This window comes from Notamacropus eugenii, chromosome 5, assembly GCF_028372415.1.
Source record: "Notamacropus eugenii isolate mMacEug1 chromosome 5, mMacEug1.pri_v2, whole genome shotgun sequence".
Lineage (NCBI taxonomy): Eukaryota > Metazoa > Chordata > Mammalia > Diprotodontia > Macropodidae > Notamacropus > Notamacropus eugenii.
This window is the reverse complement of record NC_092876.1, coordinates 169,844,589-169,871,887: the sequence shown is the minus strand read 5'-3', so window position 1 is coordinate 169,871,887 and position 27,299 is coordinate 169,844,589. Positions and strand designations below refer to the sequence as shown.

The window sequence follows — 27,299 nt, the reverse complement described above, 5'->3', positions numbered from 1 at the left end:
CCTTATGAATCCTACTCAATTTTTGCCCGAGGTCTATCTTAGCTAACTTAATTCCATTTAGGTTCTTAATTTTTTTTTTTTTTGGCTTTTAAAAAAAATTATCTATGTCTAGAAGCAGCACATTAAAGTTCCCACTAATTTTTTTTCACTATCTACTCTTCCCAGTATTTTGACTTTAGTGTTAATTTTTTTTGTTACCAGTATGTCCTTTAAGCATGATGTAATTTCCTTGTTTGTCTCTTTTAACTACATCTATGATTACTATCTGGGATCTTGATTTCTACACCTGCTTTTTTTTTTTCACTTTACAGGAAATGTTTCTTACTCCAGACTCTCATTTTAACTCTGTGAACATTTATATTGTTAATATGTTGAGGTTTTTTTGAAATTTGTTTTAGGTTTTATTCTAGTCATTTCTGTTTCACAATCATTAACGTTTCTTATAAACAAAATATTCTTTCTAATACATTCTGTCATCCTTTTGTCTTTCTTGGTGACAACCCATTGTCATTCCTAGTTATATTTTTAGACATATTTGTCCCTCCTTCATATCTTATTATACTTTTTCCTCTGCTTGTGATTCACCTTCTTCTTTACAAAGACAAAGAAGTTGAGGGAAAAAAGGAATCAGATCAAGACTAGTAATGTGGAATTGGAGTGATCTTATCCCACTTTACTTCTCTCCCTTTCCTCACTCAACCTAGACCCAGGTATAAATATTATCATTTTCCTTTCTCTCTTCAATTTCTTCTTTTTCGTCAGCCATCCATAGCCTAATCAAGTCAAAGAATAAATTAAGCATTTTTTCTGTATCAAGAACTGTGTTAAGCCCTGGGGAAAAAAAGACAAGCAAAAAGAAAGATAGTTTCTGCCCTTAAGAAGCTCACATTTTGATGAGGGAAGACAACACATGAGTACCCAGAAGAAACCTAGAGAAGGAGAGATTGAAGAGAGAATTCTAAAGAGTCAGAAGCAGAGTGGAACGAAGACACTTCCTTAAAAAAGAGATTCTAGGAAAAACTTACTAATTAGAAGAAGGGGACACAGGAGCAGAGAGGGATTATCCAGGATAAGAAGCCCTCATGGGAGAAGGCATTTTTCAAGGTTAGAAAACTGGTGAGGCATGGTGCCAAAGACTAGAGGTGAGGAGCATATTCAGGAGAGTATCCATAGATGAAGTTTATCTGGCTTGTCATTTTCCCTTCCTCAGTTTTTCCTTTTCTTAAATCTTAGTCCTTCTTCTTGCTCACTCTCATACGTATTTCCTTATTAACTGCTATGTATTTCTATCCTAAACTCATTGTGTATATATATGTTCAACACTTTGCTTTTTTTAGATCAGAGTGAACTTCATGAGATTCTTGCTCTCCCTGGTCCCCCTGCCTACATTTTTTTGTATTCTTCTGTCATGTCCTAATTATGAGAAGTATTGAATTATTTATTTCTCATTTCTTCCACAGTGATCTCTCTCTCTTTTCTTTCTTCAATCACATACATCCAAATCTTCAGTTGGTCTTTGTTCCTTGTTTTACTTTTTCAGACAATTAGAGTCCAAAGGAACAATTATCTGCTTCTCCCACCACCACCCCCCCAATGTCCATTAAGAGGTAGGTTCCAGATCATAATTTATCCTCCTTCATATTGATCAAATATGTTTAGCTTTTGAAGATTCTCTTGTCCCCTTTGTTTACATTTCAAAGATTCTGCTTATTTCTGGTTTCCTCATACTCAGGTTCACTAAGTCAAAATCAAGTGTGATTTCTATTACACTACACTCTGTAGAAGCTCCAAATGGAGAGAAGTCATCAAGTTCATCATGGAGGTCAAGAGTGGAAAAAGCAGTGGCAGCTCACTGAAAGTTGCTAAGATGTTCTTTAAGCATGACTTCAGTCATCAATCAATCAAAATCTCTCAAGATGCATCTATCAAGAACTTCCTCTGTGCCAGGCACTAAGATAAGTATTGGGAATACAAAGACAAATGTAAAACAGTCTGCTCTGAAAGAGAAAATATATATCATATAGGCATATACACATTATGCCTGAGAGAGAAAATATATATCATATAGGCATATACACATTAGATACAGGGTGACTGGGGAAACAGTCTAGCAGTCTGGGAAATCAGGCTTCATGTACAAAGTGACACTTGAGTTGAGTCTTGAAAATTAAGGGGAAAGTGCATTCTGAAGAAGGGGAAGAGACAATTCAAAGTCTTGTACTTGGGGAATGGACTTCCACACATGACAAAGAGCAAGAGGGCCAGATTGACTGGACCATATATTCTATTAAGGAGAATAGTATGTAAATAAGGAGAAGCTAGTTAATGCAATGAATAGAGTACTAAGGTTGGAATAAGGAAGACTTATCTGATGGAATCCTAATAAAGAGGCCCCTAGCCCCAGTATTCTAACTTCCTTAGAGGTCCACTGCTCCTACCCAGCCACCTCCCCCCACTCAATATCCCAACATCTTCATATAGGCCTGAGTGCTCATTAGAACAACAGATGTATCCATGAACTCATATTTCTCACAGAAAAAGCACATGTGTCCATGTGATGAGATTCCAGTCACTGCCTCTAGCTAGCCACTGCCCCTAGTACCATTTATCATATTTCCCACAGGAATAGTAGGTGTGTCCATGGACTCAACCCCAACCACATCCATCTAGTCTCAGACAGGACCATAAGATTTAGCCAATCAGAAAGTAGAACCATCAGGACACCCAAGCACGATGTGGACCCCAAAACAATAGAAGGGACTTTCCCTAAATAGGCACTGGCTCAGTAATAGTAAAGAACTTATGACAAAGAGAGGCTTACTATAATGTAATTATCATACATACACCACAATATGGGTTTTTCTGTAAGCATTGTGGGTAATAGCATACACAGTTCCACCCTGGCTGGGATCCCTCCCCTATTACCTAATCCCTTAACAACCTCCTCTTACCTTTTTAATATTCATAATTTCTGTTATGTAATTGAATCTTTACTATATAAATTCATCTTGCTTTCTCTGAAGTTGCTGGTTGCTTTTAGAACTTATCCTGCTTCATGAGAGGTGTCAATCTCAATAAATGCCTAAACTTGGATTAGAGGTGGTCTGACTCTGAATTCTTTGAGATGGTGCCACCATAACACATCATGAAACTGCAACAGTTTTGGACATTCCTGAGTGGGCAAAACCTAAACCCCAACATTATCTTTGTGAATTCAAATCCAGCCTCTGGCACTTACTAGCTGTGCGACTCTGGGCAAGTAACTTAACCTTGTTTGCCTTAGTTCCTCCTCTCTAATGAGAAGAAAATAGCAAATCACTCTCATACTTTTGCCAAGAAAATCCAAATGGGATCATGAAGAGTTAGACATGACTGAAAAAGAGAGAACAACAACATATAAATAAGCATGGATTTATAGGTTGGGGCCATGTCACAGAGAGCTTTAAAAGACAAACAAAAACTGTATCCCTAAAGGAATACAACAACTATTGAGACCATTCAAGCACTTAACATATGCCAAGCAACATGCTAAATGCTAGAGATAAAAATATAAAAGTGAAAAAGTACCTGCCCTCAGAAAGCTTACATTTTAAAGAGATAACATGTACATACAAAATATACACAATGCAGTTCTTGGTAGCCTCCAAGCAGAAGGTGCCATTGACTAGGGGACCAGTAAGGCCTCCTTCAAAAGGTGGTGAGTTAGCTGACAAGACTGGGCGCCTGAGTAGCAGAAGTATTGAATAGTTTAGATATAGTGAGATATGAGATGTACTGTTAAGGTATCTAACCACAAATTTCTTCACAGCTTGAAATAGCACCATTGTGGATTATATGCTTCCTTTCCTTCTTTTATTATTTTTTCTGTTTCAGGAGTCCCCTGTCAATATGCAAACACTTTTGGAAAGGAAAAACTAGAGAGGTAGTTGAGATATGAAGAAGGGAAAGTGAGACCCTGAAAGGAGAAATAAGGAAGACATCAAAGACAAATGTGATTCACTTTGTCAACTGGACCAGAACCAGCCAAACAGCAGGCTAGAGACAGGAGGGTCAGGGATCAAACAGAAGCTTAATTTCTAAGGGAAGAAAACACTTGCAAATAGAAGTCTTCCTAAGAAGCAGTGGCATGGGTAGGATTTTTAAGCATGAAAACCACAAAGAGGTAGTATCCAATGTAGTCATTTTTAGGTTTTGAATAAACAGTCCCATGGTAGGCATTCTTGGATCCTGGGGGAACAGTTTCCAAGTTATCAGAATCATTGAGCCTTGTGATTGTCTTAAGTCTTAAGGTTCACTGAATCTTGTGATTATTCACCAGGCTACATACAGAACCAGAGTTTTATAGGATCCTTTCTTTGCCTATTATTGCCAATAATTTATTTAAAATTAGAATTAGTTGATCTCTACATGTTTGATAGAATTCATTAGCAAATCAATCTAGTCATAGTGACTTCTCTCAAGTAGTTGATTTATAGCCTATTCTGTCTTTTGAAATTATTAGACAAATACTTCAAAATGGATTTCTTTACAATTATCAATAAAATTTATGTATAAAATCATTAATCCTTAATTAATAAATCCTTAATCCAATTTTGAGAACTTATTACTAAAATGTACTCCAAGTCTACATTTCCACAATAGATAATTTTTTGCAGCTAATCTTCTGTATATAGTTCTTGGAAAAAACAATTTAATAGTATTACTTTTCTCAAGATTTGCTATTCCACTTAATTAGAAAACTTTCACATTTCATATTTTTCTTATTATTTTGTCTAATCATTTCCCTCTTAGGAGGATATAATCTCTATAATTTAATTTGACCAAAAATACTGGTTAAAATTATAGTATGTTCATACTTGTCTCCTATTTTAACTTAGAGATGTTCCATTATCAATCTGTTATTTAATAGATTTAGTACTCTAACATAACTTCTTGATTATACAATTTTGCTATAAAAGGAAAAAGAGGGACACAATTATAATAATGTCTTGTATTATAACAGGAAGAAAAACTCCCTTAGCTTTTTTTTATTCCAGGCATAAGTCACATCTGAGAGATAATCATGTAGGTGCCAAATCACAGAGTGCCAAAAGCATGGCTCAAAATTAGCCAGATGGAAAATTTCTTTTTCAGAAAGGAAATAGCACAATGGAGAAATAAAGTCAGGAAGATCCTACCTAGGTCATAACCAGGCCCTCCTCAAAACTTTTCTCAGGAAGAGACTGCAGTACATGCCATTTTCTACTATTAGCTTTGTGACAATTCAGACAATTAATCCTATAATCAAAACAATAGTAAATTACAGGAATTTTTACATTAAATTGTCTTAATTTCACCTTAAATAGCAAAAATTTCACTAACCACAACTTAGCACTTGAATACCTTTCCTGAAACTGCCTATTTGCCCTGGGCAATGCTGAAGCATATGGTAATTCTTGAAGCTAGAATCTGCCCATTCCCTTGCTATACTGAGGCTAGAGGGGGTACCATTAGCCTGCTCTATGGCACTGGGGCTCAAGATCTCCCAGTGGCTTGCTGAGATGTTTCCTGTCCTGGACTGCATTCTGCTTTTGCCCAAATGCCTTTCTTGGGAATCACCCAAGCTTCTTGGCCTACAAGATTGTTTCACCCCATCATTTATACTGGATTTGTTTTGGGGTGCTTTTTATAGTTGTTTGGAGCTGCATATGGGAGAGTTATGGCGATTTACTGCTTACTCTGACTGTCATATTGGCTTCTCAAAGTGCTCTATCCATACTGCATTTTAATAAATGTTGGTATGAAAATATTGGCTTCTTTGGGAGAAATTCTGGGTCATCAAAAGAAAGCTACACCTTCCCCAAAACAATTTTCAGCTCTGCTTCTACAGAATGATTTTGACTCCTTGTCCATCTGTACTGGCTATTTCAAATGCCCAAATATTTACACTGATAGACAAGGTGGGTCTACAGGTTATCCATCCCAATTGTGTATCATAATGTGGAAAATGGAAATTCTTTGCAACGTGTGTCCTAACAGCTTTGCTCTACATTATGCATCTTCACACAGTCTAGTCTAACCAACTTGTTACCTCACTGTGCCTCACACAGTATTCTATCACCCTTCTTTGTGCTTATGCATAGTATGCCTGCCACTCATCCCTGGAAAGCACTCCTTGCTCATCTCTGCCTCAGAATATCTAATTTTCTTTAAACTCAAATGTAACTTTGTATATGAGAACTTTCTTGATTCTCTCACTTATCTTAGATTTATTTCATATATGTTTAATGAGAATATAAACATTTTTTCTTCCTTCCAACAGAACATGAGTTCACTGAGGACAGAAATTTTTTCTTTTCTACTTTTATATAACAAATGCCTAGTTAATGCCTCACACACAGTAAGACCTTGATAAGTGCTTGTTGATTGATTTCTTGATCCTTCATCCATATTTTTGTCTTGTTTAGATGGGCAGCCCAAAGTATTTGAATGAATACAAATATCTTCCTTGAGACTCTGAAGTGTTTGGGGGTTTGCTGCAACCTATCATTTCAAAGTTTTTAATTTACTTTCTAGTTAGCTCCAGGATTCTATTTGTAAGGAAAATCAGACAACTGACTGAGGCCTTCCTGATAGGCTTTCCAATAATTTAACTCAAGATGACTAAAGAATTTGTGGCTAAGACCTAAAATAACCTTTTGCTGGTTGTAAATTCTAGCACGATTTCTCTCACTATTTATTAATCAATTTACCATTTGATCTGAGGTAACTTTTCTGTTGCTACATTTGATATTCAAATATACTTTTCCAATAATCTGTTATAAATTTTACAAGTTTATCTTTGAAATCTAAATCTTTCCCTTTTAGAAACTGTAATTACCAATTATATCTTTTTTTTTCCCTGATGTAACTGGAAACTACATAAGTTTAATGAAAACTTTATATGGGGTTCAGTGGTCATTTAGAAGACTGAGATTATGTTCTAATGATGGATAATAAAAACTAATTCTTTTTTTTATTTTTAATGTTCTACAATCACTACCATAAAACTTAGATTTTTCCTTCCTACCTACCTTCCACCACCCCCCTCCCTTCCCAAGATGAAAAACAATTCTATGTAGGATCCACACATATTTTCCTATTGAATACATTTTCACTATAGTCATGTTGTGTAGTCAAACTAAAATAAATAGAAGAAATCATATAACAAATCAAAACACAATACACACACACACATACACACACACAAATGATCTGCCACATTCTGCAAATGAATTCCATAGTTCTTTCTCTGAGTGTGGAAGGCATTTTGCCTTAGAAGACCATTGGGAATTTTTTTTTTTTTAGTCCTTGCATTGCTACGAAGTTCCAAGTCTACCAGAAAAAACTCTCTCACTCTGTCGTCATTGCTGTGCGCAAAGTTCTCCTGGTTCTGCTCCTTTCACTCAGCGTCAGATCAATAAGTCCTTCCAGGCCTCTCTGAAATCTTGTTCATCATTTCTTATGGCACAATAGTACTCCATTACATTCATATACCATAATTTATTCAGCCATTCCCCAATTGATGGGCATCCCCTTGATTTCCAGTTTTTGGCAACTACAAAGAGTGATGTTATAAACACTTTTGTACATGTGGGACCCTTTCCCATTTTTATGATCTCTTGGGGATATAGTCCTAGTAGTGATATTGCTGAGTCAAAGGGTATGCACATTTTTGTAGCCCTTTGGACATAGTTCCAAACCACTCTCCAGAATGGTTGGATGAGCTCACAGCTCCACCAACAATGAATTAGTGCTCCAACTCTCCCACATTCTCTCCAATATTTATCATTTTCCTGTTCTGTCATGTTTGCCAATCTAATAGGTGTGATGTGGTACCTCAGAGTTGTTTTGATTTGCATCTCTCTAATCAAAAGTGATTTAGAGCATTTTTTCATATGATTATAGATATCTTTAATTTCTTCCTCTAAAAATTGCCTGTTCATACCCTTTGACCATTTATCAATTGGAGAATGACTTGTGTTGTTGTACGTTTGACTCAGTTCTCCATATATTCTAGAAATGAGGTCTTTATCCCTGAAATTAGCTGTAAAATTTCTTTCCCAATTTACTACATCCCTCTGAATTTTGGTTGCATTGGGTTTGGTTGTGCAAAAACTTTTCCGTTTAATGTAATCAAAATTATCCATCTTGCATTTCATAATGCTTTCTATCTCTTCTTTGGTAAAATATTCTTGCCTTCTCCATAAATCTGATAAATACACTATTCCTTGCTCCTCCAGTTTGTCCATGGTATCAGTCTTTAAACATAGATCATGTACTCATTTGGACTTAATTTCTGTGTACGGTGTCAGGCATGGGCTTATGCCTAGTTTCCACCACACTGTTATCCAGTTTTCCCAGCAATTTTTGTCAAACAGTGACTTCTTATCCCAGAAGCTGGGGTCCTTGGGTTTATCAAGTAGGAGGTTGCTATATTCCTTGCCTACTGTGTCTTGAGGGTCTAGTCTATTCCACTTGTCTACCTCTCTGTTTCTTAGGCAGTACCAAATGCTTTTGATAATTGCTGCTTTATACATACAATTTGAGATCTGGTAGCGCAGTGCCACCTTCCCTAGCATTCTTTTTCCTTAGTCCCTTTGATATTCTGGACCTTTTGTTCTTCCAGATGAATTTTGATATTATTTTATCCAGCTCTAGAAAATAATTATCTGATAGTTTAATTGGTATGGCACTAAATAAGTAAATTAATTTAGGTAGAATTGTCATTTTTATTATATTAGCTCGGCCTACCCATGAGCAACTGATATTTTTCCACTTACTTAAATCTGACTTTATTTGTGCAAAAAGTGTCTTGTAATTGTGTTCATATAGTCCCTGGGTTTGTTTTGGCATGTAAACTCCCAAGTATTTTATAGTGTCTATCCTGGCTTTAAATGGGATTTCTCTTTCTATCTCTTGCTATTTAAGTTTGTTGCTAATATATAGGAATGCAGAAGATTTGTATGGGGTTTTTTTGTAACCTGCAACTTTGCCAAAGTTGTTTATTATTTCAAGTAGTTTTTTTACTTGAATCTCTGGGATTCTTTAAGTATATCATCATATCTTCTGCAAATAGTGATAAATTAGTTTCTTCTTTGCCTATTCCGATTCCTTCAATTTCTTTATCTTGTCTAATTGTTACAGCTAACATTTCTAGTACCATATTAAATAATAGTGGTGATAATGGACATCCTTGTTTCACCCCTGATCTTATTGGAAATGTATCTAACTTCTCTCTATTGCATATAATGCTTGCTGAAAGCTTCAGGTAGTTACTGCTTATTATTTTATGGAAAGTTCCCTTTATTCCTATGTTCTCCAGTATTTTTAATAGGAATAGGTGATGTATTTTGTCAAAAGTTTTTCTGCATCTATTGAGATAGTCATCTGCTTTTTATTAGTTCTGTTGTTGATATGATCAATAATGCTAATAGTTTTCTTAATAGTGAACCAGCCCTGCAGTCCTGGTATGAATCCTATCTGATCATAATGTTTTACTCTCATGATAAGATGCTGTATTCATTTTGCTAAAATCTTATTTAAAATCTTTGCATCTATATTTATTAGAGAAATTGGTCTATAATTTTCTTTCTCTGTTTTGTCTCTTCCTGGTTTAGGTATCGAAACCATATTTGTATTATAGAAAGAATTTGGGAGAACTCCTTCTTCCCCAATTTTCAAAAATAGTCTATATAGTATTGGAATTAACCGTTCTTTAAAGGTTTGATAGAATTCACTTGTAAACCCAACTGGCCCTGGAGATTTTTTCCTAGGGAGTTCATTGATGGCTTGTTCAATTTCTTTTTCTGAAATGGAGTTGTTCAAGTATTCTACTTCTTCCTCTGCTAATCTGGGCAATTTGTATTTTTAAAATACTCATCCATCTCGTTTAGATTATTGAATTTGTGGGCATAAAGTTGGGCAAAATAATTTCTAATTATTGTTTAAATTTCCTCCTCATTGGAGGTGAGTTCACCACTTTCATTTTTGATATTAGTAATTTGATTTTCTTCTTTTTTTAATCAAATTGACCAAAGGTTTACCAATTTTATTAGTTTTTTTCATAAAACCAATTATTGATTTTATTTATTAATTCAATAATTTTCTTAATTTCAATTTTATTAAAATCTCCTTTGGTTTTCAGTATTTCTGATATGGCATTTACTTGGGGATTTTCAATTTGTTCTTTTTCTAGCTTTTTCAGGTTCATGTCCAACTCATTGATGTCCTCTTTCTCTGTTTTATTTATGTAGGCATTCAAAGATATAAAACTTCCCCTAAGAACTGCTTTTGCAGTATCTCATAAGATTTGGTAGGTTGTCTCATTATTGTCATTCTCTTGAATGAAGTTGTTGATTGTTTCTATGATTTCTTCTTTAACCCACTCCTTCTTTAGGATTATTTAGTTTCCAATTGATTTTTGGTTTATCTTTCCATGGCCTTTTATTACATATAATTTTTATTGCATTATGATCTGAGAAGGATGCATTGACTGACTTTCTGCACTGGGTTGTGAGGTTCGTATGTCCTGGTACATAGTCAATTTTTGTAGATGTGCCATATACCACTGAGAAAAAGGTATATTCTTTCCTATTCCTATTCAGTTTTCTCCAGAGATCTTTCATATCTACCTTATCCACAGTTTTATTTACCTCCTTAACCTCTTCCTTGTTTATTTTGAGGTTAGCTTTATCAAGTTCAGAGAGGGGGAGGTTGAGGTCCCCCACTAGTATAGTTTTGCTGTCAATTTCTTCCTTCAACTCCCCCAACCTCTCCTCTAAGAATCTGGATGCTATATCACTTGGAGCATACATGCTTAGTAATGACATTGCTTCATTGTCTATGGTGCCTTTTAACAGGATATAGTTTCCATCCTTATCTCTTTTGATTAGATCTATTTCTGCTTTTGCTTTGTCTGAGATTAGGATTGCTACTCCTGATTTTCTTACACCAGTGGAAGCACAATATATTCTGCTCCAACCTTTGACCTTTATCCTGTGTGTATCCCCCCATTTCAAATGTGTTTCTTGTATTGTTAGATTATGGCTTTTAATCTATTCTGCTGTCCATCTCCGTTTTAAAGGAGAGTTCATGCCATTCACATTCACAGTTACAGTTACAATTTGTGTATTTCCCTCCATCCTCTTTCCCACCGTCTGTGCTTTTAGCTCTCCCGTCTCCCTTCCCCTCCTCAGTAGTTTTCACTTTTCACCACCACCTCCTGCAGCCTTCCCTTCTTTCTTTTAGCCCCCCTCCCTTTTATTCCCCTTTACCCTTACTGCTTCTTCTCTCCCTTTTAGCTTCTCTCCCCTTTCTTCCCCCTTCCCCTCCTACTGTCTATAGAGCTAGTTAGGATTATATACTAAAGTTTATTGTTCCCTCCTTGAACCAAATCAGATGAGAGTACCTCTCAAAGAGTGCTCATCTCTCTCCCCTCTTTCCCTCTACTATAATTTTGCACTTCTTCCTGTGATTTAATTTACCATTTTCTGTTTCCTACTTTTCACACCTCCTATTACAATCCTTTCGCATACTTAAATCATATTTTTAACATGACATCATTTACTTCATACCTGTTCCCTCTATGTATATCCCTTTTACATTTCCTAATAGATGCACAGTTCTCAAGATTAACAGGTATCATCTTCCCTTATAGGGAGGTAAACAGTTTGCCCAAATTGAGTAACAAGTTTCCCCCCCTACCCCATTTGCCATTTTATGCCTCTCTTGAGACCTGCACTTGAAGATAGAATTTTCTATTAAGTTCTGGCATTTATGTCAGGAAGGTCTGGAAATCCCTTATTTCATTGAATGAACATCTCTTTGCCTGAAATATTATGCTGAACTTTGCTGGGTAGTTGATCCTTGGTTGTACTCCCAACTCCTTTGCCATATGGAATATTGGATTCCAATTGCTTTGATCTTTCAATGTAGAAGCTAGAAGGTCCTGTGTGATCCTGACTGTAGCTTCTTGATATTTGAATGGTTTCTTTCTGGCTGCCTGTAGTATTTTCTCCTTCACTAGGTAGTTCTGGAATTTGGCAACGATATTTCTTGGGGTTTTGAGTTTGGGATCCCATTTGGGAGGTGAACGGTGCATTCTTTCGATGACTATTTTGCCTTCTGGATCTAGCACTTCTGGGCAGTTTTCCTTGATGATTTCCTGGAAGATGTTGTCCAGACTCTTTTTTTCATTGCGGCTTTCTGGCAGGCCAATAATTCTTAAATTTTCTCTCCTGGATCTATTTTCCAGGTCAGTTGTTTTTCCAATTAGATATTTTACATTTTCTTCTATCTTTTCTTTCTTTAGATTTTGCTTGACTGGTTCTTGTTTTCTCATGGAATCATTAGTTTCTACTTGCTCAATTCTAATCTTTATCAAATTGTTTTCTTCAGTTAACTTTTGTATCTCCTTTTCCATCTGTCCAATTGTTCCTTTTAAGGAGTTATTTTCTCCAGCTAATTTTTGTACTTCCTTTTCCATTTGTTCAATTTTCCTTTTCAAAGATATGTTCTCATCAGTGAATGCTTTTTTTATACTTTTAAAATCATTGGCCAGGTTTTTTTTTTCCTATTTCCTTCTTCAGCTGTTCCAGGAGAGCTGCTTGTGCATGTGAGCAGTTTATGGTCTCTTCTCAAGTTTCAGATGGAAGTACAGTCACACCATTGACCTCTTTGGTATTTGTGTTTTGGTCTTTGTCCCCATAGAAAGATTCAATGGTTTTTTCTCCCTTCTTTTTCTTTTTCTTGTTCATAATGGTGATTGTGTGTTTTGGATTTTGGTTCTTTCAGTTGGAAGCTGCAGAACTTGGTGTTGAGCTGACTTGTGTAAAAAAACTAAGAATAGGTTTTTGTTTCATGTTTCCCTGATCAGCTCCGGAGTTAGCTTGTTAAGTTGGGGCAGGGGGGGGGAGGGTGGTCTGGTCAGGGGAGATCTCCTCAGCTGAACTGAGGCAAAGCCAAGCTCAGGGGATGGTGATCCCAGCTGCCCTATTGTCTTCCCATTTCCCTGGGAGTGCTGAGGTATGCCTAGATGCTAGTGTGAGTTTCCACCCCTCCTGGGGTTCCTCTCCTGGTGCTGAGGCTTACCTGGGTCCTAGTGCGATTTTCCTCTGTCCTTGGTCCCTTTTCCTTCCAATTTGCCTCCACCACAGTAGGAGGAATCCCCCTTAGCTATTTTCCTAGCCTCACATGTTATGAGACTATTTGCCCCCTCTGCTGTTTCCACTGATCCAGGATTTTTCTGGGGAAATATTTCATGGTTCTTTCAAGGTCATCAAGGGGAGAGGAGAGAGCATGTACTGATCACTCCACCATCCTGGCTCCCAGAAGTTCAAGTAGGTGACTTACAGACATTTATCTGTGGGCTGAAAGTCTCAGGAGCTGCTGCACTGATATCTGGTGCTCAGTGGCTATCACTGCTCAGTTCTGCTGGTCTCTCACCCTGGGCTGCAGCTCCACTGGTTCTGCCTGCTGCTGTCCCAGATTTTCTGGGGCCCTCCTGCTCCTCTGTGCTGGACTCACTGAGCTTTATGCTATGGGCTCACCCCCGCAGAACAGATCCTTCCCATGGACCTTTTAGTCTGTCCTGGGCTTTGAATCTGCCACAGTCTATCTCCTATTGGATTCTGCACCTCCAAAATTTGGTCAGATTCTCTTTTTAGAGGTATCTGAAGGAATTTGTCTAAGAGCTTAGGTGAGTTGTTGGTCTCACTCTGACATCTTGGCTCTGCTTCTGATAAAAACTAATTCTTAAAAATAAATCTATGCATTGATAAGTACAATTGACAACAGTACCTATCAATGAATCCTTGGATATTTCCATATCAAACCAATATGATGTCACCTAGAAAAAGTGTTATCTAAAGCAGGATTTCTTAACCTAGGGCTAAAGGGGTGTGCTAGGGCCAGCTCCAACCAGCACCAAGAGTCAATTTTAAAATTTCAAAGTTAGCGTTTATACCCTCAGATATCAGGAAAGACTAAAATTCAGGAATGGATTTATTGTTTCATTGATTATCTAGACTTTAAAAAGTAATGGATCTGATTTGTGTGAATTTACTTTATATCATGGGACTTTGCTAAAATTATTGTTTCAATTAACTTTTTTATTGAGTCTTTGGGATGTTCCAATTACATCATCATATTGTTTTTGAAAAGAGATAGTTTTATTACTTTATTTCCTCTTATAATTCCTTCTATTTCTTTTTCTTCTTTCATTAGGGGTTCCTAGGATTTCCAATATAATATTGAATAATGTTGGTGAAAGGGACATATTTGCTTCACATCTAATCTTACTTTGAAGACTTCTAGCTTAGCTACATTATAAATAATGCTTGATGATGGATTTTAGGTAAATGTTTTTTAAAAAATTTATTCAAGGAAAAATCCATTTATACCAATAGCTTCAGGTATTTTTAATAGAAATGAATACTGCACTTTATCAAAAGCTTTTTCTGCCTCTATTGAAATAATCCCATTTTTTTACTTTTATTATTGATATAATCAATTATGTTAATAATTTTCCCTTATATTAAGCCATCCCTGCATTCCTGGTAAAATTCGCATTTGATCATAATGTATAATCTTTGCAATAAGTTGTTGCAATCTTTTATCTCATATTTTATTTTGAATTTTTAGAATTCATTTTAGCATTTAGAATATTTAGGATTTAGAATCCATATTCACTAATGAAATTAGTCTATAATTTTATTTCCCTGTTTTTACTCTTCCTGGGGTATGTATCAGTATCATATTTGTTGCATAAAAGGAGTTTGGCAAGATCCCTTCTTTGTCTATTATTCCAAATAATTTATTTAACATTCAGATTAGTTGATTAGTTTGGTAGAACTCTCTTGTAAACCCATCTGCTCCTGGTGCTTTTTCGTAGGAAGTCCATTTACAGCCTGTTCAATCTCATGTTCTAAAATAAGTCTATTACATATTGTATTTTTTTCTTGTGCTTACCTAGGCAATTTATATATTTAAAAAAATATTTTTCCATTTCATCATGGCAGCATTTCCCCTTGGGATCTGAATCTGAAGTTATGGGATCCTAGGGGGATTCTTTCTTTAATAACATTCTTGGGACCAAAAGATCTCATTACCACAAATAAATGAAAACTCTGTTTCACCTCAATTAAGAAGCTCAGATTTTGCATGCTTTCAAATCTCATTTCTGTCTGGTATCTTTGGAGAGAATGAAAGGTTCCTATTTTGGAAATTATATTTTCATTTAAAAACACCAGAAGTTCCATTCTCTAAGCATGATTTCTTTGGGATGCTGATCAGTGACAATTTGCTGTAGAAACAGCCCCACAGATTATTTTTATATTACAAGAGTCCAAATAATAATAACCAATATTTATGTAACATTTTAATGTTTTGAAAAAAAACTCTCCAAATATCTCATTTTTGTCATAAAAATCTTGGGACCTCGGTTTTATTATTATCCTTATTTTATAAATGAAGAAACTGGGACTGACAAAGTTTAAGTGACTTTCCCAAGAGTAGAGAGCTATTAAATGCCTGTGGCTGGATATTATTGCAGCTCTTTCTGACTCAAATTTCAGAATTTTATCCATTATAACATCTTGTTGCTGCCTCATAGTTATGTCAGAGGAGTGACTCCTCTAATCCCAAAAAGACCGAGGTAAGTAACCAAGTTTCCCTATATCTTCAGGAAATGTTTGGAATAAATCAGGTTGTGGGAACTGAGGTAGAAAGTTCCCTTACAAAAGAACTACTCCTAATGTACACAATGTGGTAATAGGCAGTTTATCAAGAAGAGACTAGAGATACACCCTGTCTCTTCTGTTCCCATAGGAATGTGAGCCAAGGATGATGAGACAGAATAGGATCTTTTCTACCTTCCATACATCAGTTCTCTTGCTTATGGATTCTCTTCTTACTTTTCCACTCCTGATCTCTGTCTACTGAAGATGAAAAAAATCTTTCCTTTCACCTATTTCTAATGATTAAGTAATCCCTAAGCTGTTGATTGTATGAAGCATATAAACTACATTTAGTTCTGAAAGTTCAATAATATCTTCCCCTATTCACCCTTTAACATATTTTTACTTATTTGTGTAATGAAGTGCTTGAATGAGAGAATCTCTAAATGATCTTCTAGTTATAAATCCCCAAATCTTACCTTCTATGAGCAGCAGCACAGGCAGGAGGTGAACATGACTAACACCAGCAGAACCATAAAAGCTGAGTGGATTTTTAGCTGCATATCTGTCATTTAGTGTAAACTCAAGGTTTGAGTACAGTGAAAATAAGAATAACCAAAAATTAAATGTGTCTTTAAAGTTCATAGAAGACTTCCCATGGATATTCTCATTTTAACCTCAAAAAAAACTCCTTGAGTTAGATACCTTGGGTAAGATTATCTTGATTTCACAGATGAGGAAACAGTTGGAGACAATACAAATTAGTTAGAGATGGGTAGGAAATGAATTAGTCAGTATTACTGGCAGAACTCAAACTAGCTTTTATTTCAATTCCATCTATAAGCCATCTTGCATGACTGAAGACAAGGTGTAGGTAAGATATGAAGAAAGATATATATGGAATTTTCAATGGCCCTATATGATGCTGCTCTAGGATCTGTAACATCTGTAGAAGATATGTATGCAATTGTCAGTGGCTCTATGTGATGCTGCTCTAGAATCTGTAGAAGAATGGACGTAACTAAAATTGTGTTAAGAAAGGAAAAAGAAAGTTACAGCAAGAAGATGATCTTAAATGTTTTTTTTAGAAGTTATAGGAGTAGGAAGATAGGGAAAAGTAGCACCTTGATAAACAGCACTATTTTTTGACTGGCAGCCATGGACTGACATCAGCCTGTAACAAATTTTAATTGCTTTTCAAATATTTTCCTACCAAAGTTCATTGTTCCTAAAAATTGATGATTTTTTTTGAAAAATGATTCCTCTTCTCCTTCCCACTTTCACCTTGGCTCCATTTATTACAAGATAAAGCAATCCCACTTGCTCATAAGATTTCCAGGATCTAAGTCAGTAAGAATCACCATATTTGAGTCTTGGATAGTGGAATTGATTTTGAGAAAGAAACCATACTTTTTATTGATGCACAGTATAATTTATTAGGAAAGGACTAGCCTACTAAGTGAGGAAAGAAAAATGATCAACTATTCCTGAAAAGAATAAAGAGAAGGAGATAAGATAGAAGGGAAGGGAAAAGAAAGGTAGCAGAGCCTGAAAGGCATTTTATTCTAATTGGAGTTGTGCTCTTTTCACCAAGTTCTGTTCTGCTTGTAATTTAGTTTCAGACTCACAAAGGATATTATGTGAGTTCAAACAATTACTTTTAACTGAATTTAATTAATATTATTGAGACAAAACTATGGGTAAGGCACTGTGAAAGCACACTAAGATTCATAAAACACATTCTCTGTCATCATGAACTTTAAAATTTATGATGGAAGATATGAAATATATAAGCAAGATATAATAATGTTAAAGTGTGATTTAATGACAAGGTTTGATCCCAAAATAAAAATGAGAAGATGTATATGCCTTTTGTCTTTGCAAAGGTAAAGGACCCTGGGTGTGGAACATTTCACATTCAGTTGATGTATTTGTTAGTTTTACTGAATTGTTTTTACTATCTTTCTTTTAAATTCTTGGCTAACAAAAATAGCTTAATATGTAGGGGAGGGGTAAAGATTATATTTGGAAATGATATTAAGGAGATAAAATATATCAATAAAATATTGAAATATGATTTTAAAAGGATTAACTAATAACTGAGATCAGAGAAATGAAAATGCCTTCCTGATAATTGAAGACTTCATGGAGGAGATGGCTTTAAGCTGGGTAATAAAGTGGTAAGAATTAGATATATCCAATTGAAAATGAAAAGCATTTCAGGCATAGCATGACATGGACAAAAACATAGTTGTCGTTTTTATTAAAAAACTGGGAGATTCTTGGGGGAATCAAAAGAATGTTTTGGCTAGACAAAAGGAAAGACAATGGACATGCATAGTATCAGACAATGCTACAAACGTATAGTGAGTGAAATAATGCAGAGTTTTGCATTCATAGTTATTCAATAGACTCTGGGAACTCAGTGAAGATTAATCACAGAATCATAGGATGTGATAGTTGAAAAGAATTGATTAGTTTAACTACTTGATTTGGAAACAAGAAAATTGGGAATTTCAGGAGTTAAATTGTTTTGTGTAAGATCATAAATCAATCAACTAATAAAAAAAGTCACTGTAATTTACTGGATAAATGCAACATATACAAATATGCATTTAAGAAATAATATAAATAAATAAAAGATAGTTTCATGAAGCAGCTGAAGATTTTACAAAATTTTATGGTGAAAGTGGTGCTTGAGCTAAAATTTGAAGGGAACTCTCTGAGTTTTCATTACACACTCTCTCCTGGCTATTTCTTATCTGTGTGGCTCCTCTTTCTCAAACGTGTTTGATGACTTATCATTTATATGGATATATTAACTGTGGGATTTCCACAGGATATGATTCCGAGTCTTCTTCTCTTTTCCCTCTATACTCACTCTTCCAGTAATCCCATCATTTCCCATGGTCATCTTTACGCATCTTTACAACTTCTAGATTTCTACCTCCAGTCTCTCCCCTAAGTCTGAGTCTCGTATCATTAATTACCTATTTTATGTTTCAAACTGGATGTTCTGGAAATATCTTAAACTCAACATGTCTAAAATGGAGCTTAAGGTTTTTCCCTCTAAAATCTTACTTTTCTAAACTTTCTCTTTTTTATTGAAGATAGCACTATCTTGGCAGTGCCTCAGTTCGTAATTTTGTCATTCTCTCAGACTATTCATTCTCTCTCACTTAACATATCCACTCACTTGTGAAATCTTGTCATCTCTTCCTTTACAACATTCCTCAAAGACAATCACTGCTCTACACTCACATAGCTATCGTTATCATTCAAGCTCTCATTATCCATCACATAAATCATTGAAACAACCTTCTGATTAGTTCTTCCTCCCTCAACTTTTTACCAGCCTAGTTCATTCTACACACTGCAGCTACAGTCATATTCCTTAGTCAAAAAAGACACCCATGAAACTACACAACCAATTCCAGTGGTTTTCTATTGCCTCTGGGACAAAAAACATAAACTTCTATTTTTACCTTTGAAAGGCTTGTCCAACCTACTTTTCCTGTCTCAATTAATAAATACTTTTTAAACAACAACTATGTGAAAGGTGCTGTACTAAAGCCTGGGTAAACAAAAAGGGACAAAAATGAGCCCCTTCCCTTGAAGAACTTACAACATGCAAGAGAATATATAGATACAGACATGTTATTTGTATGTATTTCTATATGTCAGATAAACAAACAGCTATATGTAGGATAAAAAGGAAATAATTACCAGAGGGAAGGTACAGAAATTAAGATAAGTTGGGAAAGGCTTCCAGTGAAAGACTGAAGGTTAGTTGGGACTTATAAGGAGCCAGGAAGGTTAACAGTTAGAGCCGAGGAAGATGAGCATTTTAGGCATGGGAGACAGAGAAAATTCCTGAAACTGAGAGATGAAGTATCTGGTGTATGACAGCTAGGAAGTCATATTGAAAAGTACATGTCAGAAAATGAAACATAAAAATTTTATGATCAGAAAAACACTTTTGGAAAATATTTTTGGTTGTTGAATAGAGGAAGGATTAAAATAGAAAGAGACTTGAACCAGGTAGACCAGGATGCCATTGCAGTACTGAAGGCTTAAGGTCATAAGGGTTTAAAATAAAGTGGTGGCAATGTCAGAGGAGAGAAGAGGACATATTTGAGAGATGTTGCAAATGTGAAACCAGCAGGCCTTGGCAATAGCTTGAATATGGGGAGAAAGGGATAGAAAGGAATCCAGGGTGAATTTTGATGGCATGTCCCTTTATACTAATAAGGAAGGTAGGATGGATGGAGGTTTTAGGGGAAAAGATAGTACATTTTATTTTGGACATATTGAATTTAATATGTCTACAAGACATCCATTTTGAGATATCTGAAAGGCACCTGGAGATAACAAATTAGGGGTTAGGAGGTAGATTGGGAAAGCATAGGTATGTTTGAGAATCATTAACATAGAGATTGTAATTATACCCATGGATGCAGATAAAATCATCTAATGAAGCAGTATAAAAGGGAAAAAGAAGAGGGCCCAGGAAAAAAACCCTGAGGAATAGCTATGGCTAGAGGGTTTAATATGGAAGAGGATCTAGGAAGAGAGTCAGAGAAACACCCAAATACTTAAGAAGAGAAGCAGTATTCTAATGGTGTCCTGAAAAATCTGCAAAAGAGTATCAAGGAAGAGAGAGGAATCAGCAGTCTCAGAGGTTTCAGACAGAATGAGAATTGAGAACGGACCAATGAATTTGACAACTAAGAAATCATTAGTGATTTTAAAGAGAGCAGTTTCCATGGGATAAGGTAGAAGCATTATAAAGGGTTAAGAAAAGAGACAAAAAGTGGAGGCACCTATTGTAAACAGACTTTTTGAAGAGTTCAGCAACAAAGGACAGAAGACATATAGGATGACGGTGGGGATGGAAGGATCAAGTGAGGGCATTTATCAGAATGGATATGGGCATGTTTAGGAATGGATGGGCATGTTTGTAGGCAACAGTAAATGATATGGAAGATAGGGGAAAGTTGAAAATAAGTGAAAGAATAGGCATGACAGATGGGTCAATTTCTTGGAGGAGAAAGGATGAAATAGCATCACTTGAATAAGTAGAAGGGTTAGCCTTGGTAAGGAGTAAGATCACTTCATCATGTAAGAGAATGAAGGAAAAGAAATTCATAGGAAGCACCTGAGCCATAGGAGATAAGGAAGTAGGGAAAAGACAATTCACAATAAATGGTCTCAATATTTTTTCTGAAATATATGAGGTAAGGTTTTAGGTTGGTTGAGAGAGTGAGTGGAAGGGGAACCATAGGAGATTTAAGGAGGGATGAAAAAGGTTTAGAAAGTGAGCTGATAAGGAAGAGATAGCAGAATTGCTTATCAGCAGGGAGGGCTCAGTTGAGTTTAGAACATAAATCTGTAGGAGGCCAAGTCTGAATGGTTGTGTGATTGTCTCTACTTTCATTCAGCAGTATGCATGTAGGAGCAAAGGTGACAAATGGTGGGAGTGATACAAGACTCTGCATTGACTGGACTTATTTGGTGATATGATGATGGGGATAAGTATTCAATAAACAAAAATACAGAGTTAAATCAGTTTGCCAATAGGTAAAGAGGGGGAGAAGAAGAGAGAGTAGCTAGTCCAAGAGAGATGGCCTGGGAGAGAATTGAGAAGTCAAGGGAGGTCACAGTGCAGATGAAGAGTAGAATTTTGTAAGGGAAGGCAGAGGGAGAGGTGAAAAACCTAATAGAGTATGGTCTGACAAATGGATTTCAGAATTCTTGATCATAGAGGTGGTACATTTGTGGGTGATGGCAAGATGAGGGGGATGACTATTTTTATGTGGTTGAGGTGGACTGGAGAAATAGCTTATCTTCCCTTCCCTCCCTTCCCTTTTCTTCTCCTCCCTTTCCTCCCTCCTTTCCTTCCTTCTTTTCCTCTGGCTAAGGATACAAAGAAAATCAAAATATAGTTTGGGCTTTCAAGTTGCTTGCAGCATAATAATACTCAGTACTGGGATTCAGGTTTTATTGTGAAACCCAGCTGAAATGATGTATATAGAGTGTATTGTAAATCTTAAAGTACCACCATTTTCTAATATCTATTTATTTAGTTACTACAAACACAAGAATGTCAAACAATGATAAATAATTTATGTCTTCTATGTGTCTTCTCCCCACACTGTTGCCTTTGTGATACACTACAAAGAAATGCCTTCACTGAATCACTCGACTGTAATCATGTTTGTCTTAGAGGGATTAACAAACCAGCCTGACCTCCAACTGCTCCTCTTTATTCTGTTCCTGGGCATCTATGTGGTCACTGTGGTGGGAAACTTGGGAATGATCCTACTAATTGCTATTGGCCCTCAACTACAGTCTCCTATGTACTATTTCCTCAGCAACTTGTCCTTTGTGGATTTCTGCTACTCCTCTGCCATTACTCCCAAACTCCTGGTGAGTTTCATAGGGGGTAAAAACATCATATCCTACAATGGGTGTATGACACAACTTTTTTTCTTCTGTTTCTTTATTGTTTCTGAATGTTTTATGCTGACAGCCATGGCCTATGACCGCTATGTTGCCATCTGTAGGCCCCTGCTCTATAATGTCATCATGTCTCCATTGGTCTGCTCCTTTTTGACGACAGGGGTGTATGCTATGGGTACCTTTACCACTCTGGTTCACACAAGTTGCATGGCCAGATTGTATTTTTGTGGTCCTAACATCATTAAACATTATTTCTGTGACATCATCCCCCTTCTCAAGCTCTCCTGCTCTAGCACCCACCTCAATGAGCTTCTGTTGATGGTTCTTGGTACATTCAATGTATTCTCAACCACTACTGCCATCTTCATCTCTTATGCTTTCATCCTCACTAGCATCCTTCGCATCCAGTCTGCTGAAGGGAGGTCTAAAGCCTTTAGTACCTGCAGCTCCCACTTGTCAGCTGTTGGTATCTTTTATGGCACCATTATTTTCATGTATCTTAAGCCACCATCAAGCAGTAGCATGACTCAAGAGAAGGTGGCTTCTATATTTTATACCGCAGTCATCCCCATGCTGAATCCCCTAATCTACAGCATGAGGAATAAGGATGTCAAGGATGTACTAAAGAAAATCATGAGAGGTACAATATTTTCCAGGCCTATGTAGCATCAAGAAAAAGTAAAAGCAATAATAATCTTGATTTTTCTTTCTACTTTGAAAAAATAACCAGTTTCCCAATGAAATGAGGATTACCTTTGGAAAACATTGTGAAGATGGTGAGGCTACAATTTCAGAACCTTTAATTTTCATTCAAACATTCATTTAACAAATATTAATTCAGCACTAAGTTCAAAAAATTTGCCTTGTTAGGTACTAGAGATGTAAAGAAAAAAATAAAACAATTCCTGACCTTAAAAGTTTACGTTCTGCTATAGAGTTATGACATACACCCTTTCAGTGTCCACTTCTTTTCATTCCTTCTTCTCACCCAAATACCCCAACATCAGTTGTTTCCCCAATTTAACCTAGTTTCCCAAACCCTCTTTATCTATCCCATTCACCTAGCCCTGGCCTTCCATAATCCTTTACTTCAGCAAAACTTACCTTTTTAATAACTCACTGCCCCATGACTTTGCTGCCAGATAAATTAGCTATCACCCCCATATTCCAATTGAAGGTGGCAGGGTTACAGAAATGAAACTGAGAGAACTTCAGGAAGTGCTACTCTCTGGGAAATTACAAGTTACCATCACTGCTGTCTGACTTTATATATTTAAATCTACAAGTTGGGCATGATGTTGCTTGGGGAAAAGAGGGAAAAACTACCCCCTAGAATTCATGTGATTCATTTGTGAAAACTTCTCCTTTCCACCATAATAAATCTTTCTTTTTAAAATTAGAACTGAAGGTTACCTTGAGTAGCACAACACATTTTCAAATAGAAAGTATAATCACTCACTCAAGTTTATTCATTGATACCTTTTTGTAATTATTACATTGATATACATCTTTTTAAATTTTTTTTAATTTTAGACAGATATTAAAATTTAAATACATAATAAAAGAAAAAGAAACATTATAAACTTAAATACAAAATAAGAAAAAATGTCATGTGCACAGTGGAACACAGGAGAAGATTCAGACTATGTAGCAATAACATCATTTCAAGAAAGCCAATTTATTAAATGCTGTGTATTATTATTGAAAGCTATTCGTCTTGTCTTTTCTTTCTTGTAGGTTTTTTTGTTCTCTGATATACACTTTTTACTTTGTTCTTTTTCCTCCATTCCTCCCCCATTACACACCATCCCAAGGTTACAATTGCGCATAGATATATTAATATATAGGTATTGATATATACATACACATATACATTTATACCTATACCGATATATACATGTATACATACATACATATGTAAAAGTCTACTTTCCCTAAGAGATCCTCATCTTGCTTTTTATATTTGTGCATGTCTTTTTTTTCTGTCTCTCCTATCTACTACCTTGCCCTCTTATTACTTAACCTATCACCACTCCAGCAATCTCTCCCTTATCCTCCATTCCCCTAAATCTAAAGACCCTTCTATATCCTCCTTTTAACCTATTCCCTTACCCTCCCCTCTAAAGCTTCCCTCATTATCTTCCTTCCCTTCCCTATTCCCTTAGAGTTTTATTTCTTTCTAAATTTAGAAGACTTTTATACTCTTCTAGATGTATATGTATTTTCCCCTCTTAAACCCTTTCTTGATGAAAGTAGGTTTCCAGAACTAACAGAAACTCCCCTCCATCTAATTGCTTCTTCTGTATTGATTCTTCCTCTTGCACTTCTTTGTATAAAATAATTACACTTTTAGGTGATCTTGAATGGTTTTACTTTCTGAAGTCATGTCATACTCAGATCTACCCCAATCTTTCATATAAGCTACCTAATTACTAATAACAATCTTAGACAGAAGTTTTACATTTTCCATATATAGAAGGTAAACATTCTATTCTTATTTAGTATCTTGTAAATGGTCATTGGTATGTACTTTAGATTTCTCTTGGCTTTTTTATGTCAAATCTTCTAGTGAGTTCAGGCTTTTTTTTTTTAACAGAGTCCTCAAAGTCTGACAGTTGATCAGATGTATGTTTTTTTTTTTTTACATTCAGAATTCTGCTTAACTTTACTGGAAATATTTTCAGCTGGAGGCTCAGTTCTTTGGTTCTTTGATATATAGTGTTCCTAAACCTGTGATCTTCTAGTGTCACCAACACTAGGTCATGTGTGATTCTAATTGTGTTACCATCATATGTAAATTGTTTTTCTTTTTCTTTTGCTTATAATATTTTGTCCTTTATCTGGGGGTTTCAGAATTTAACTTTAACATTTCTGTGAGTTTTCCTTGTAGGATCTCTTTCAGGTGATGATCAATGGATTTTTTTTTAATTTCTACTTTTCCTGTTTGTTCTAATGCTTCAGGACAATTGTCTTTAATTAGTTCTTGTGTTAATATATCAAGATTTTTTATCAAAACTTTCAGGTAGCCAATTATTCTTATGTTTTCTCTTCTTCATCTATTCTCTAGATCCATTGTTTTCCTTATGATACATCTCACATCTCTTCTATTTTTTCATTCTTTATACTTTTTTTTTAAATTTCTTATAAATTCGCTATTTTCACCTTTTCCAATCCTGATTTTCAGAGTCATTTTCTTAAGATTCTGAATCTCCTTTTCTAATTGGTTGACATTTTTTCTCATAATCATCTTGTTTTTATTGTTCTTATTTTTCTTCTTAATTTTACCTCAGCCTCTCTCATTTGATTTTTAAAGTCTTTTTTAAGTCCTTCAGTGAATTCTTTTTGGACATGTGACCACTTGACAATTACTCTTTAGGGTAGAAAAGGGTTTCTTTGCTTCAATATCCTCCTTTGAGGATGAGTCCAGATCTTCTCTATTCCCATAGTAGCTCTCTATCGTTGGATTCTTTCCCCTTTGCCTTTGCATTTTTTATTAATAGTTTAGTTTTTTAATCACTTCTCGTCCTGGGGTGAGGGAATGGTGCCTCTGGCCTCTGATCCTTTTCAGTTCTCCCCTCTGATCTTGAACTCAAAACAAGACCTCCAGCCTCCCATAAGTGCCCATACACTCAGCGATGTTCCTTCCCCACTGTTTCTGCATTCATGAGGCCTGTGGTGATTGCTTCTCACCCTACCACTCACTGCAGCACAGCGCAGCTGGGTCTGGCATTTCTTGTCAGGAGAGGTTCCCTAGATCTTCCCCAAGTTAGCTGCCCAACTTTCCTCACTGTCCAGGGGGTAAAAGTTCTTGTGGCTGGGGCCAAGGCAGACCCCAACCCAGCTAAACCCAGAGTTTGCGGCTTATTGTTTAAGCAGCTGGCCACTTGTAATTAAATGGGACTCTAGCCTGAAGATGCTTACTCTTCACAGGGAGGAAATCTAGTCTTGGGTTTTTGCTTTAGATCTTCTCCTGTTATCCCAAGAGGACCCTTACTCTTATTTGTTTTCATGGCTCTATGTTTGCCCAGAGGCACTATTTCATCTCTTTTTCGGAGGAAAATCTTGAGAGCTTGAAATTTTCTGACCTACGCCAGCATCCTCCCAGGATCCTTTTGATTTATTTCTGTTAATTTTATGTCAGTCCTCATGTTCCCTATAAGATGGGATCCAATTCTTTCCCTGTACCCCAAATACATAGTTTACTCTCAGGAAACCTACGGACCATCAAAAATTATTATTAGAGATATTTGGAGAAAAGAACATTTAAAGTATTTATAAAATAGCTGGCTCTGTGTAACCTAACTAACTGTGTAACCTTAGGCAAGTCATGTCCCTGTTGTGGAAATGCTTTTTTTTTCAAATCTGTAAATGAAAGTACCTATATGTACAAAAATATTTGGAGTAGCTCTTTCTATGGTATCAAAGAAAAAAGGAAACTGAGGGGATGCCCATCAACTGGGGAATGGTTGAACAAGTCATGGTAGATGATTGTGATGGAATACCATTGTGCTATAAGAAATAACAAGCAGGATGGCTTCAGAAACACCTGGAAAAACTTACATGAACTTATTCAAAATGAAGCAAGCAGAACCAGGAAGATATTATACACAGAAACAGCAATATTGTAATAATGACCAGCTGTGAAATACCAACTCTTCTCAGCAACACCATGACCCAAGACAATTGTGAAGAATTTATGATGAAAAATATTATCCACCTTCAGAGAAAAAACTGATGGAATCTGAATGCTGATCAAAGCATACCTTTTTCCTTAACTTTATTTTTCTTGCAGTTTTTGGTCTGTTTTCTTTTGCTACATAATTAATATTGAAATATGTTTTGAATGACAGCACATATATAATCTACATCAAATTGCTTGCCCTCTTTTTTATTCAATTATTTTAAACTTAAATACAAAATATGAAAAGAAAAAGAAACATTATAAACTTAAATACTAAAACAAATACACATTAAGAATAGAAAAAATCATTGTCATGTGCATAGCAGAAAGAGAAGAATCAAAATATACAGCAATAAATTTACACTTCAAGAAAGCCTATGTAATAAATACTACACATTGTGTTCTGAGCTGTCCACCTTTTCCTTGCTTCCTAAGTTTTCTTTTATTCTCTTTTATTCTCT

General features: G+C 35.8%; 1 protein-coding gene across 1 annotated transcript; it reads left to right on the top strand.

Moving 5' to 3' along the window:
- The first annotated feature begins 21,878 nt into the window (after positions 1 to 21,878).
- On the top strand, positions 21,879 to 22,823 carry LOC140508976 (olfactory receptor 8D1-like). The gene has a single exon (XM_072616894.1). It carries the CDS (start codon positions 21,879 to 21,881, stop codon positions 22,821 to 22,823), a length of 945 nt encoding a protein of 314 aa, XP_072472995.1.
- The last annotated feature ends 4,476 nt before the right edge of the window (positions 22,824 to 27,299 follow it).